Source organism: Gymnoscopelus braueri, assembly GCF_963280865.1.
Source record: "Gymnoscopelus braueri genome assembly, chromosome: 7".
NCBI lineage: Eukaryota > Metazoa > Chordata > Actinopteri > Myctophiformes > Myctophidae > Gymnoscopelus > Gymnoscopelus braueri.
Window position 1 is genome coordinate 42,354,917 of NC_137608.1, and position 14,036 is coordinate 42,368,952.

Genomic DNA, 14,036 nt, shown 5'->3' on the forward strand with positions numbered 1-14,036 from the left:
TTTCATGGCTGTTTCACCCCTGCTGGTTGCAGAAGCAATTAAGCTCTATTCAAGCAGATGGGTTTTTCCAGTCACTAATTTAGAGTCTTCTTTCAATCACCATGATATGCGTTCAGGTAAATTATGGTCCCATTTATTTTAAAATTAATGATGGGGTATGTTTCTAGGGTTTCTACTGGTTCTACCTATATACCTATGTTTACGGTGTATGGTCGCAACACAGTCCAAGGTATAGGCAACCCGGCCTGGCGGGGATCTGCGCTCTGAGGAGTGCAATTTTCTGTTTTGTTTATATTTTAGTTGTTTAAAGCTTCAGGTTGTTAGAATTAAGGAAGCAGTGAAACATTCATTTCTCAGCTGAAATACTATCTAGCCTACTGACTAGCTCTCCAGACCTTCTTGTGTATCTAATATAGGCTAATCATTGTTTGAACTTGGAGTCATTGTGTATTAATGTTTCAATTAGGCTACTAAAACGTTTGAGCATGAACTGCCCGTATCCGCCTCACATCCGCCTGGTTTCTACACATGCTGACATCCAGTCTGAGGAAATTGTTCAAGAGCTGAGCATGATAAAAAACCTATATTTTACCATCAGGAAATGAATGAATGAGTGAGATAACGAGAAAGAAAGAAAGGCTTCTTTTTCTCAGAGCTGGTCTGTCTGGAGGCATATTTATTGAGCAAATGGATCGACCTACTTTTCCTATAGTAGCTCAGATGATGTCACACCACGACGTCCACGTGTAGTTTAATAGGGGGAAGGAGGAAACGAAACAATACTTTACATACGCAATAAGTGTCATTTCATCTGCGTGACAATTTTCGTCCGATAGGACAGTGATGCTTCAGACGTTTCCGCTCTTCAAATTATTTCTACAACGAAACTTATGTCAGAACTTATTTTATTTTAACTTTCCTCTGATGACTCACACAATAAGGTACGTTTCTGAACGTCGTCATATAATAATAATACCTCTTCATAAATTATTCTGAATTTACGTAAAATGACGCTGTTCTCGGTTAAAACAACTTAATGTCATTGTATTGGATTAATAAATGATTCAATAAAAATGTGGTGGCTTATGATTGATGTAGGCAGCCTATTAACCACTGCTCACTGTCTGCACAAAATAAATAAGAGGTTTTTACTTTTGGAACTTTTATTTATACAGAACTATTATAGAGGGAAGTTGAACAATGAACATTAGTTGGAAAAGTAAAGCAGGTTAAGCAGCTTATTGTGGGTTCAAGCATAATTGCATAATATACCTGTTGAGTCACTCAGGACAGTGCATTTTTGAAAGTGTCCAATGCATATCGAACCTGAAACCAACTTATGGTAATAGGGTCTATTTTTGTAATGAGGTGCTAATTCCAACCGTGGAACCAAGATCAAATACAAATTCTTGTGAGGGGCACAGACAGATGTTTTCTATTTTCGCCCCTAACAACTGCTTTGCTATTGTCTAGAGATCAGTGGTTCTCAACCTGGGGGGGGGGGTCCCCAGATGACAGTAAAGAGACCTTTTTAATACCAAAAAAAAGAAAAACATTCGCTAAATTGTCAAATGATATAAGAAGCCAATATTTTGAAAATAGCTATCTACAAGCTCGTAGATCTGCTATTTTTGCAATATTTTTTCTGTGGAACCGAGTCAAACAAAATGTAATGCCTCAACTCCTACATTCCAAGTGCTTGTCAGGGTGGGGGGTCCCCAGTTCAAATATGATTATTTTGGGGGGTCACGGCCTCTTGAGAACCACTGGTCTACATTAGTTGTTGCACTTGCACTAGCGCCATAGACTGTATGACTAGCACACATCCGTGGTTTGTAACTTCAAGTCTGAACCACCAGGGTCCACTGTTGAGTAGTCTATCGTGAAGTCAAATCAACCACAGTGAAACAATCATCTCCAACAATGTCCCATAATTTATCATTTTAGCTGTTTTTCTATGACAAGAGAAAACAACTTATTCAACCTTGCTTCAAGGCTGATGCCAGTGTTTCTCAACCTTTTTGGACCGGTGCCTCCTATCGAATAACCAGGTCCCTTACACCGCCCCCACACCAAATTAAAATGGAAGCTTTAGTTATTTTGCTTACATAATTTAGAAAACATATCACAGATTTATTACATTTTTTAAATATCAGATTTAACATTAAACCTGGACTCTTAGTATGTGATTATTATGCAGTTATTGGCCTACTTCCCAGGGAGAGAAAAAAAGCCTGTTACAATTAAGTAGAATTGTATATGGATGTCAGGCCTGACACCCCTGTGACAGGACTGTGACAGGCCCTGTCACAGGGATGTGACATTATACTGACCATAGTGTCATTATCAGTATCATGTCAGTATCATGTCGGTATCATGGTCAGTATCATGTCAGTATGGCCTTTTCTGCGTGTGCGTGTCACTCCCCGTCTCTCTTTCTGTTTCCTGTCATTCTAAACTGTACTATAAAGGCAGAAAAGCCTAAACTACAGTATCTAAAAATATAAGCAGCAAACTTTGCAGTCTTTTTCAAGTTGTCAGTTTCACGGTAGGTATCATGGTTAGGTTTAGTGCTCTTGGGGGCTCCCCAAACTAGTGATCGACCGATTATGTTTTTTCAGTGGCCGATAGAGAATAGGGAAGGCCGATGGCCGATAAAAAAACGATTGTCTTTTTTTTTGGCATCTAATAAAATACAACAGTAGGCTAATAATGTGAAACAGTAACACACATAACTAAAAACAACAAGCAGAACTGCCCTGGATGGTAGTTTTCTGCCACAAACTAACAAAACAACAAGCAGAACTACCCTGGTTGGTTGTTTTCTCCCACAAACTAACACATCTATAAGTTGTGAGCCTGTGTATAAAAAATATTTATATATATTGCCGCTGATTAATCGGCCGGCTGATTGATCGGTCTACCACTAATAGGAAGCACCATAGATGACAGGGATGCACCATTGGAAGCACCATATAAGACAGGGAAGCACCATAGGAAGCACCATATAAGACAGGGAAGCACCATAGGAAACACCATAAGACAGGGAAGCACCATAGGAAACACCATAAGACAGGGAAGCACCATAGGAAGCACAGGGAAGCAGGATTGGATGGATAGATGGATGGATAGATAAACATTTAATGAAAGAATAAATACATAAATAGTAGAATCTGACCCATAGATAGAATATATTTTAATGAAACAATAAAAACAAATTAAAAAAGATTGTCTGACCCTAGGCGATGGGATCTGCTCTTGGTCTCAATTCATTTCAAGCTTTATTTCAGACCCAAGGGAGATCCATATCACAATAAAAACAAAACAGAAAAATAACAGAAAAAGAAATACAATAAAAAGACTTCCACCATGTTCAGTTTCTAACGTACGGACAAGTGCGCCAATGGTTCCACAGTCTGGAGGAGAACCTGACAGAACTACGTAAAGGGTTAATTATGACAGCAATGATGTCATTTACTGACTCAGATGCCCTACACATAAATCTATACATAAGATTGCGTAGGGCAGCAGAGCTTTAAAGCTGTCATCATATAGAACACTTTAATTACAGATGTGACTACACTCTGACCGAGTTAACATAAAAAGAATGATTTGGACACTCCTTTATTGGACATTGCTTCTCCAACGCATTCTCCCCTGCCTCAATATGTTAACACATTCTCATGTCCAGGCCCCTGTCCCACTGACACTGACAAACAAGTGTCAGTGGGACAAACTCACTCATGAAGTACAGTGTATGTATGTGGAGTGTGTTTACGTTGAGCTCTCTTCCCCCAGTTTTCTGTTTTTCTTTAAGCTATTACAGTATGTGGTTGGGTTAAAGTTCATAACATAAACTGAAAGTAGAGTTCACTTTCTAATTAAAGAGCACTCATTCTTAATTCTTTATTTATATGCTGGATTAAAAAAAAAACGTCTATAACTAAATATTTAGCATTTTTGTTATTTTGAAGAAGGCTCATTTGCTCAACTGAAAGTCGATTGAGTTTAGCAGTGTACTCCGTAAAGATTTTCGTCCTATGCCGTAGTTTAATCTATGAAAATATCATAATGTATATGATATTACTTTGAGTATCTTTGAGGCTTGCTAATGGCTGTAATAACAGTAACACATAAATGCTTGTTATTGTAATAGGGTTACATACCGTATAATGAGAAGTTTGAAGGAATATTTCCTTTATTATCCCAAGACAAAATATTTCGCACCTGAATCCATTTTATTCAATATTTTATGAATCCCTTCAATCCCATTATTGTTTTGACATTTATATATATGTTTTTCTTAAATTCTGGTCAAATAAATAAGTAAGTAAATAAATAAAGAACAAGCAGACTCAAGAAGTCAAAGATTTCTTTGTTCAACATCCAGTGCAGCTGTTATCTCTTAAATGTACCCATAAACTCAGAAAACATTCCTCCTGTGGGAACTCTCCCTCGCAAAAAACAAGAGATCTCTGTCTGCGAAGGCTCTCACATCCCCAATAGATTTTGTCACAATAATATCTATTAAACTTAGAGTACTGTAGGCTTATATCCAGTCAAAAACAAACAAATATAAACTCAGCTCTAGTCACCCCTGCAAAATAATAAATATTTGCAGACCAGTCGAGTGCTCCAGTATTTTATTTGGGTAGTCTCTCCTGAAGTGCCCAGGTATTATTCTCTCTGATAAACTAAGCTCTCTTCCCAGTAAGAGTTGCCTGCACTGTGGTTGTTTCACTGTGATCTCCTTCTCTTATCAGATAACATACTGTATTCAGAATTCTCACGGGCTGATCGGGCTGCGTTCCAGATTCTCTCGGGTGCACTATAGAGATAGCAGCACCATACCACTGGGAGCTCTGCTGCTAGATATGTTATTTGACACTGATGTAGTCTGTGTGTGTTCCTATATGTTACTCAACGCATAGAGGATGACATCAGTATTACGAGGGTCAGAGGTTCCATTTCCTCTAGCATAATGGGTAGATCATGTCCCAACACTGTTAGGGTCAGGGGTCTGACTCACCATGGTAAAAATGCACAAGTTATGTTGTTATCATGTGAAATGCCAAAATGGTCAATGGACCAACAAACTGGTCATACATGACACAGGGACCCCTACTTCTGACATGACAACCCCGGGTCTCCTGCGCGGAAAACCAAACATCTACCGCTAGGTCATGAGGGATTTCCCCCCCCCCCCCCTTGGCCAGGGGAGATATTAAGCTTTTGGGTTTCAGTCTGAGCTACCTTGCCACACACACACACACACACACACACACACACACACACACACACACACACACACACACACACACACACACACACACACACACACACACACACACACACACACACACACACACACACACACACACACACACACACACACACACACACACACATTCAGAGTTATATTCACATTCTGGATTTTGCTGTGTAGGACTACAATAGTGCCATTGTTTTACTGTATGGTAAAACAACCATTGACATAGAAAATGCTGTTGTACTGATCTGTGCTGACAAGAGCCAACACCCTGACTTACTTTATGGCCTTATGTGATGCTGAGTGTATTTTGAAATGCAATTTCACTTCCTGTTTTCAAAAAATTGAATTTCCTCTTTTTCCCCCCACTTGTCTGTCACTTTATCTCTCCAGCAAAATGACGTTCATGTGATGTGGCGAGTTCCCTGGCAGTCATCTCAGACTCAGTCAGTCCCTCCAGAAGTTCGTGGGAAAAAGTCCTTCCATCACAACGCATCGAGGGGAAGGACCTGTGAAGAGAAAGACAGCTGACAAGCCTTACGATAATAGAATGGAGGCGGTCATGTTGAGGACCGGTGCTTCGGGGAGCTTCATGCTGAGTTCAACAAACCACTGAGCAGTCGAGCTTCACAGAAGGATTACCAGCTGTGTTATAACTGTTCAGGGAGCCTTAAGCAGTTATAACTTCGAGATTTGGACCTGTGATTGCCGCGGATGTTCCTCGAGGTACCGGGGCCAGGAGGCTGAGGTGAGGTCAGAGCTGCCAGGCTGCAGATATGATCGTTGAGGAGAGGCTTCCTCCCTCTCCCCCGCCGCCACCAGCGACCTCGCCTCTCGCATCACCATGTTTGAAGAGCCCGCCGCCACCGTGCTCTACATCGTCCTGGAGGTGCTGATTGCCGTGTTCTCTGTGCTGGGCAATGTGCTGGTCTGCTGGGCCGTCTGGCTCAACAGCAACCTGCAGAGCATCACCAACTTCTTTGTGGTGTCTCTGGCGGTGGCTGACATCGCTGTAGGCGTCCTGGCCATCCCCTTTTCTATTATGATCAGCATCGGGTTCTGCTCCAACTTCTACGGCTGCCTGTTCATCGCCTGTTTTGTGCTGGTGCTCACCCAGAGCTCTATCTTCAGCCTGCTGGCTATAGCCATAGACCGCTACATCGCCATCAAGAAACCCCTCAGGTCAGTGGCCCAGAGTGCAAATAGTAGGGCCTACTGGCTGTGTGGAACATGATTAGTCACTTATTTCACTATATGCCTGTGTATTTCTTAAAGGTAGGGTAAGTGATTTTCTTCGGTTAAAATAAGTGATAATAGCTCTATATTCTGATAGTACTCATTGCTATAGAGTGTTTGTTCAGTAAAATGAGTCTCCTTGTCTCTCCAGCTCTTTATAAAACAGAAAATGCATTTTCGTTTCAGTTTCAGTTTTATTTCCAATTTTATCCAATCAGGATAGAGAACTCAATCAGGATACAGATTAAACAAGTGAAATTGGAAGTGATGACACTAAGAAATGAGCAGGCAAAATTGGAACTGGAACACTATCAAAATGAAGCTTAAAAATGGGTACTTTCTCCTGATTGGCTGAGATTTTGACACCTACCGGAAAATGTATTTTCTGTTTATTAAAGAGCTGGAGAGATGGGGAGACTCATGTTACTGAACAAACACTCTACAGCAATGATTACTATCAGAATATAGTGCTTTAACCTTTTAACAAAATACTTTTTGTTTTAACCAAAAAATATCACTTACCCTACCTTTAAGTGTCTTTCAAAAAGAAATTGTAGGCTACCCAAATCCTCACCTGTAGTTTTTAATTTAAATGTTTCCGTCACGTTTTTGCACATTTATGTGAGATGGTAAATGGTAGACATTACATTTTTACCAATGAATGGAAGTTATATGCATTACCTGTCTTGTCTTGTACAACAAATATGACCCCAATCGGCCTTGTGGGGGTGTCATAATTAAAGTAAAAATGTTGAAATTTGTAAAGTCACAACTCCTACTTGCAACAGACATCCAACTATCCTCACTCTACAAATTTTCATTCAAGTCATAATTCTGTCAACGGAGTTAGGCTACCTATGTTACTTGAAGAATCCTCATAGTTTTCTCTCATTCTTACAATCTTTTTGCAAGAATAATCTAAGTGCCTCGTAGATGATTCATTTGATTTCAATAGCTGTATAAAAAAAGCAGGTAAAGAGCTGTGTTTGGTCGGGCAGGTCTTGAAATTGGCCCTAGTGAGTGACAAAATAAAGATATCATTCTGCTTCATTTATTTTTATTAGTGAGCATATAGTATTTGGATCACAATGTCTTGGGATCATGAGTGCTTCCAAATATAGTGTATCCCATGAGGACATTGTCTCCAAGGAGCAATAAAATGGACTTAAAATGGACTCTAATGGCTTATACAGCCTGCAACCCTCGACTTACAGTAGACGGAACTGTGTTAGCCCTGGCATATGTAATAAAGCTTGTCTGACAATATGTTGATATTGGTTCACGCTTGTCAGTCTGCTTTACGTTTCAAAGGATGGCCTGTCTACAAATGCATAACTAGTGATGCATGGGTATTTACTTTAGATTAATGGATATTGATATTGGTCACACACTGTATTTATCTACAGTCCAGCACCTCCTGGGATGCCTGGTGGCTCAGCCAGTTAGGGCACTGACCATTATGTTCCTTGTGAGTTGTGAGGATCTGAGTTCAAGTACAACTCCTTGCATGTCTCCCCTCTCTTTGCCCTGTGTTTCCTGTCTCTATATTCTATATAAATGCCATAAAATGCAGAAAAATAATAATGATAAAAAAGAGAGATCAGCACCTCCATTTTGACTGACCCCGGCCTAAATGTATTATTTTCACACAGTTTCTCCCTTTGATCACATTAAGGGGTTTCATGGGCTTGCCTGTGTGCATGTGTGTCTGTCTGCATCCCTGAGGTGGGGGCTTGTTGTTGTAGCATTAACCTTTGCACTTTAACATCTGAAGAATGTGATAGAAACTGGCCAAACATCTCAGCTGCTCTCCCACACTGTGCAACATATTCCTCAAAATAGACCCCTACTTCTGAAGAGACATGGTGGTGTGTTTGTTTCTCCTTAGTACTGGGATGAAAAGGCTTTCCACTTTTTTCATTTCTTCAATTGTATTGTCTATAATTAGCCTATAGAGCATCGCAGTTCCCGCCCACTTCCTGGTTCCACCTCAAAATACTCGATGCATTTTTCCCATTGACATTTCCAAAAATATTTATGCAACCAAAAAAAAAAACAAAAAAAAAACAGAAGTCTCGCTAGACGAGATTGAAATCTCGAGATTTCAATCTCGTCTAGCAAGAATTCTGTTTTTTTTTTGTTTGTTTTTTTTTGGGACAGTGTTCTGTCACTATGAACGTCAGATCTAAAAAAAAAAAAGCTTTTAAAATATGTGATCTAACCTAAGGCCTATCCGCGCACCTTTTAAGCTGTGGCAGCTCAGGGGTGGAGTTATGAAATTTTTCTACTGTACCATTCATCCTAAGATATCATAACGTCATAGAAAAGGTAAGAAAACTTTAGTCCAAAATTCTCCTTTAAGCCTAGAATCAAGCCATCCAGGGTCCTGGTGAATCATGGCCATAAAACCTTTTTTTCTGTGATTTATTTTATTTTATATTTAATTATATGATATACTATATTTAATAAATACCCTTTGTTTTGCCGTTTTCAAAAAAGTTTTTTCACAGAATCAAACGTTTTATGGTCATGATTCACCAGGACCCTGGATGGCTTGATTCTAGGCTTAAATGAATTGATATCAATATTTTCGGAAATGTCAATGGGAAAAATGCATTGAGTATTTTGCAGTGGAACCCGGAAGGGGCGGGAACTGCGATGCTCTATATCAAGAATTTTGTGGTCCCCTGTGGGTACCTGCAGGAAGGCAGTCACACACGATGCAATTTAGCCACGATGCAAGAAAACCTTATCTAATAAAATGTTCTTGCATTTAGGGCTGCAACTATTGTTTATTTTCTTAGCGATTATTCTATTGATAATTTCTTTCATTAATCGAATAATTGAGAAGCACGTTTTTTTATATTTATAATCAACAAATTGATAAACCACTTAAACCCTGTTTTATACTTTGTCGTGCAACAATAGTTTAAATTGCTGACTTAGAAGCTCTTGTGAGCTTGATGATCAACAATTTTAACTATTTTATTAAAGGTTTTGAAAACCTTTCATATGATGTCAAAAATAGGGATTGATTACTAATAAATAATTGTATTAAATTATCGATAATTTTTTATAATCAATTAAATTGATTAGTTTGATTGCACGCCTACTTGCATCTTTACATGGCCATGAGTATGCAACTACTGTTCTTCATACAGATACGTTCACCATGGTCGCCATCTCTCCAGTGTGTGTGTGTGTGTGTGTGTGTGTGTGTGTGTGTGTGTGTGTGTGTGTGTGTGTATGAGTGAATGTGGGGGGTCTAAAACGTGAAGACATTAAAGAATAACAAGCCGTATATAATCCCTTCCTTCAGGTACAACAGCCTGGTGACAGGCCAGAGGGCAAAAGGCATCATCACCATCTGCTGGGTTCTGTCTATCATCATTGGCCTAACCCCCATGATGGGCTGGCACATGCCTGACACCGACTCTCCTCCGAGTGTCAACCAGACTCTACCGTGTCCAACTGGCCTGTCAAAGTGCCTGTTCGAAGCGGTAGTGGACATGGAATACATGGTCTATTTCAACTTCTTTGCATGTGTGCTGATTCCACTGGTGCTGATGCTGGGTATATATCTGTGCATCTTCATGGCCGCGCGCCACCAGCTGAGGCTGATCGAGCTGAAAGCTTTTCATGGAAAGTCTCGCTCCACGGTGCAGAAGGAGATCCAGGCCGCCAAGTCTCTGGCTATCATTGTCGGCCTGTTTGTCGTCTGCTGGCTACCTTTGCACATCATCAACTGCTTCACCCTGTTCTGTCCCGAATGCACACGCCCGCCCCTCTGGATCATTTACATAGCCATCATTCTCTCGCACGGCAACTCGGTGATAAACCCCTTCATCTATGCCTACCGCATTCGCGAGTTCCGCCACACCTTCCGCAAGATCATCCACCGCCACATGCCGGGGCGTCAGGATGTATTTAACAGCAGCAGTGGCGGCAGCAGGCGTACCTCTGTGCATAACAGCATCACAGACTCCATCAGACTCAAGGCCAACGGGCTTAGTTGTGACATCTTTACGGAGCCCAGCAGCAGCAGCAGTAGCTGTGAAAACTCCCTCGCTTGTCATGGTCACATTCCTCCCACTCCACTAGGAGGTGGTCTAGTGGCAGTATCCCACCCAACGCTGTCTGTTATTATCCCACACAGCCACAGGGTGGGCCCGTGTCCACTGCATGTCCTCGGACAGACACCAGATACCACAAGCGAACACCCACAATACGGGGATCAGCAGCGGCAGGCCTGCCCGGGAACAGAGGTTGTTGGAGTAAAGGAGAGACAGAACCTTTACTCTGTCAGTATCACATCACTGTTCCACAAGCAGAGCAAAAACATGTGTAGCAGTGAGCTAACCAAGGTCTCCTGATGCGTATGGGACACACCGCGCGCTGACTTTTGTAAGCACTTTGCCATGGGAGTGAAACGTCAATGGAGGTTATTGTTCTCAACACTCCGGAAGTGGAAGTGGGGTCTTATCCACTGAATAATGAAGAATTCTACTCCCAAGTACTTAAAATAAATTATTTTTTTCTTGTTATTGATACTCATGGATTATGCCATTAGAGCCAGTGCAATTGATTTTGTCCCCTGTGAAAAAAAACCCCACCTTTTTGTCCTCGGCAGCTATAGAATGGAATCAATTGCCATCCAATTATTAAAGCAACAGCCACTGCTAACGGTTTCAAAAGTCATCAGTCAAGGAGTGGCTGCTTATTTGCATATCAGTGTTCTTTGAATGTATTCTGTGATTGCTGACCATTGCCTGGTACGAGTACTGCAATGGAAATAAGTAATTATGGCTTTATTGTGCTTTAAATGCCTTAATAATTTGAATAAAGTATGTGTGTATGGTTGTTGCATAAGGGCTATCAACCCTAAAATCACTCAAATAAAATCAATAAATCAATTCCTCTGAAAAAAGATTCAAGGGTTAATGAAAAAAAAAAGAAATACTGAAATAAATGAATGAATGAAATTAATGTAAAAGGCTCATGTAAAACTGGCTTGTCTTCCATGCTAAAGATTAAAATCTGAGTATGTCCTGTCATAACTTCTTGAAACTACGTTATTTTGAACCAAGCACTAGAGCAGTACAGAAAACCTCTGTACTTTTCAACACAGGGTGTTTGTGAATCAAAAGTAAATTTGTATATGATGTTTCACTTTTTTTAAATGCAAAGTCTATTTGAAATTGATTATTTAAAGCTGATATGCAATGACCGTTTATGTTTGTCATCAGTGGGATTGTTTTACTGTATGAGCCTTTGACTGTGTGCCTGTTTAAATTCATACCAGCATAATAAACATTGAGGATAGTTATAATAAAAGAAGGGCAAAAATGATTTGATCACAGTTCACTTATGCATAATATTACGGTTCAGTCACCTTTATAGCAATATTGGTGTTATTTCACATTTTGTCCTCAGTGAATAATGCTCAACACAATGCAGCTATTATGTGTTTTGGCATGTAGAATGCAACACAGATGATTAGTAATAAATCATGTTCAATACTAATTGTATTTGTGTGGGTTGCTATGATGCATTTATTATCTCCGCCAGCCGAAGGGGGAGCAAGAGATTATTTATGTTTTCATCCCTGTCTGTGAGTGTGTGTGTTTGTGTGTGCGTGAGTCTTGCGCTAATCTCGCGCTCCGCTGGACCAATCAGCCCCAAACTGTTTGAGCTCGCTGCCAGTAGACCAAGGAAGACACAATCACAATCCGACAACTGTTTTTGTATTTTTGTGAATGTACCACATCGCTCCGGAATACATTTGATATTAGTGCTTATATCAGCTACACATACATTCAGGTCCATTTATGCAGGGGGTGACATCACTGACTTTAGTTTAGAGTTACAAGCTCCGCATTTTTGTTTTCAACAGCACTTTTACAATGCCTCAGACATACAGACACACACACCATGACCAACACAACGCACACACACATATAGTTATCTATGATGTGTGCACGTATAATTATCTTACGCCGAAAGCGGCAGAAGTCTATGCATGTACCGGTCCTGGCTGGCAGAGATCTGCACTCCGCAGAGCGCACCTTTCTAGTTATAAACTACAATTACTGTACACTGTTGGTAGACTTCATCTAATAGCAGTAGGAATAGATTCAGGGCTTGCACTGGTGCTCCACCAACCAGGGTGAGGATTCAGAGGTGAGAGAGGGAGTCACACTCACACACCATTGTGTATTGTATGAATTATCATCTCTGACCCTAAGAAGACAGTCACATTGGTACTGTATTTGTTTGTATACGAAGCTATCCTGGGACAGCTACCAACTTACATAAGCACATTACTGAAATTCAACAAAGTGGACATCATAGTCCGAGATCGCTAAATTATCTCATATCATGGTCCCACTGTAAGACGGGAAATTTTCAGCTATTCTGCACCATTGTCATGGAATCTACAACAAAAAGGATTTGAAGTTAGATTCCCTCATTGTAATTGAGAATTGTAAGCATTTTAAATGTCACGCCTTCTTGTCAAGGAGTGCTCATGTTTTAAATGGTTATTATGGTATTATAAATGTCGATGCATTTTTTTAAATCTTATTTTTATTTGTGTTCAATAGTTTTTATACGTGAAACAATATGTATGCTGCCTTCTTAACCAGGCCCCACTTTAAAAATACATGAAAATCTGAATAAAAAGTTTACTTTTTTAATTTTTTTTTCAGACAACAGATACATCAAAAACACAACATACATTCAAAATGGACGTGACAAAAAGAAAAAGATACAATACAATAAAATAAAAAGGGGGTAGACACTATTTACTCTTATACAAATACCATTTTTCCCAACGTTTTTCATATAACTCTGCTTTAGTCCTCAGATTATATGTAATTTTTCAATAATATCCAACCAATGTACCTCTCTAGGAGGATCTGTTTTGATCTCAAGGAGGATCTATTTTCAGCCATCTTGTGATGGCTTTTTTAGCCGCCAGGGTCAAGATTTTACCCTGGCTGGTTAAATAAGGGATAAACAAAAGTAAAATAAATACTAAAAGGAATCGGGGGCTGATCTAGGACACTGGGTTGCTCACTCTGGGGAATGGTGAGTTAAGCAGTCAACCCATCTTTGGAACTCTTTTATTTTCCCAGCTTTTATCTGTAATTCCCCCATGAGTTCAGGTTACAGGGCACAGGGCGAATAACCGCAAACTCCTTTTTGATAGTCTTCATCCCAGGGGTCTGTAGTGCTTTTTAAACTCACTTAAGTCACTAGAGATATCTCCCAGTTTCTGAATCTGTGATAATATCAAGGTAGCAAAATCCTGATTATTTTACCCCAGTATCATTTCAGCAGCATGAACATGAATTTCACATTCAATTTGGAAAATCATTTACTGAAAAAAACATTGTATAATATAATTGTATGTGTATTGTTTTTATAAAATATGTTTTATTATTATTATGTTTTACCATCATTAAAATTTTTATTATAGTGTAATAAATAATATTGTAAAATTATGTTCTCAGTAGCTCTCACATTTGTG

The 14,036-nt window shown here is 39.8% G+C and overlaps 1 protein-coding gene across 1 annotated transcript; it reads left to right on the plus strand.

The window, feature by feature from the left end:
* The first annotated feature begins 683 nt into the window (after positions 1-683).
* adora2aa (adenosine A2a receptor a) lies at positions 684-13,061 on the plus strand. The gene is made up of 3 exons (XM_080434179.1): positions 684-941; positions 5,663-6,451; positions 9,825-13,061. The coding sequence occupies exons 2-3, from the start codon at positions 6,114-6,116 to the stop codon at positions 10,876-10,878; spliced, it is 1,392 nt and encodes a 463-aa protein (XP_080290305.1). The 5' UTR covers positions 684-941; positions 5,663-6,113; the 3' UTR covers positions 10,879-13,061.
* Positions 13,062-14,036: the final 975 nt, after the last annotated feature.

Coding starts and splice junctions, on each gene's coding strand:
- adora2aa (XM_080434179.1), top strand. CDS start 6,114: ATGTTTGAAGAGCCCGCCGCCACCGTGCTCTACATCGTCCTGGAGGTG. Junction 6,452..9,824: donor GCCATCAAGAAACCCCTCAG/GTCAGTGGCCCA, acceptor CCCTTCCTTCAG/GTACAACAGCCTGGTGACAG.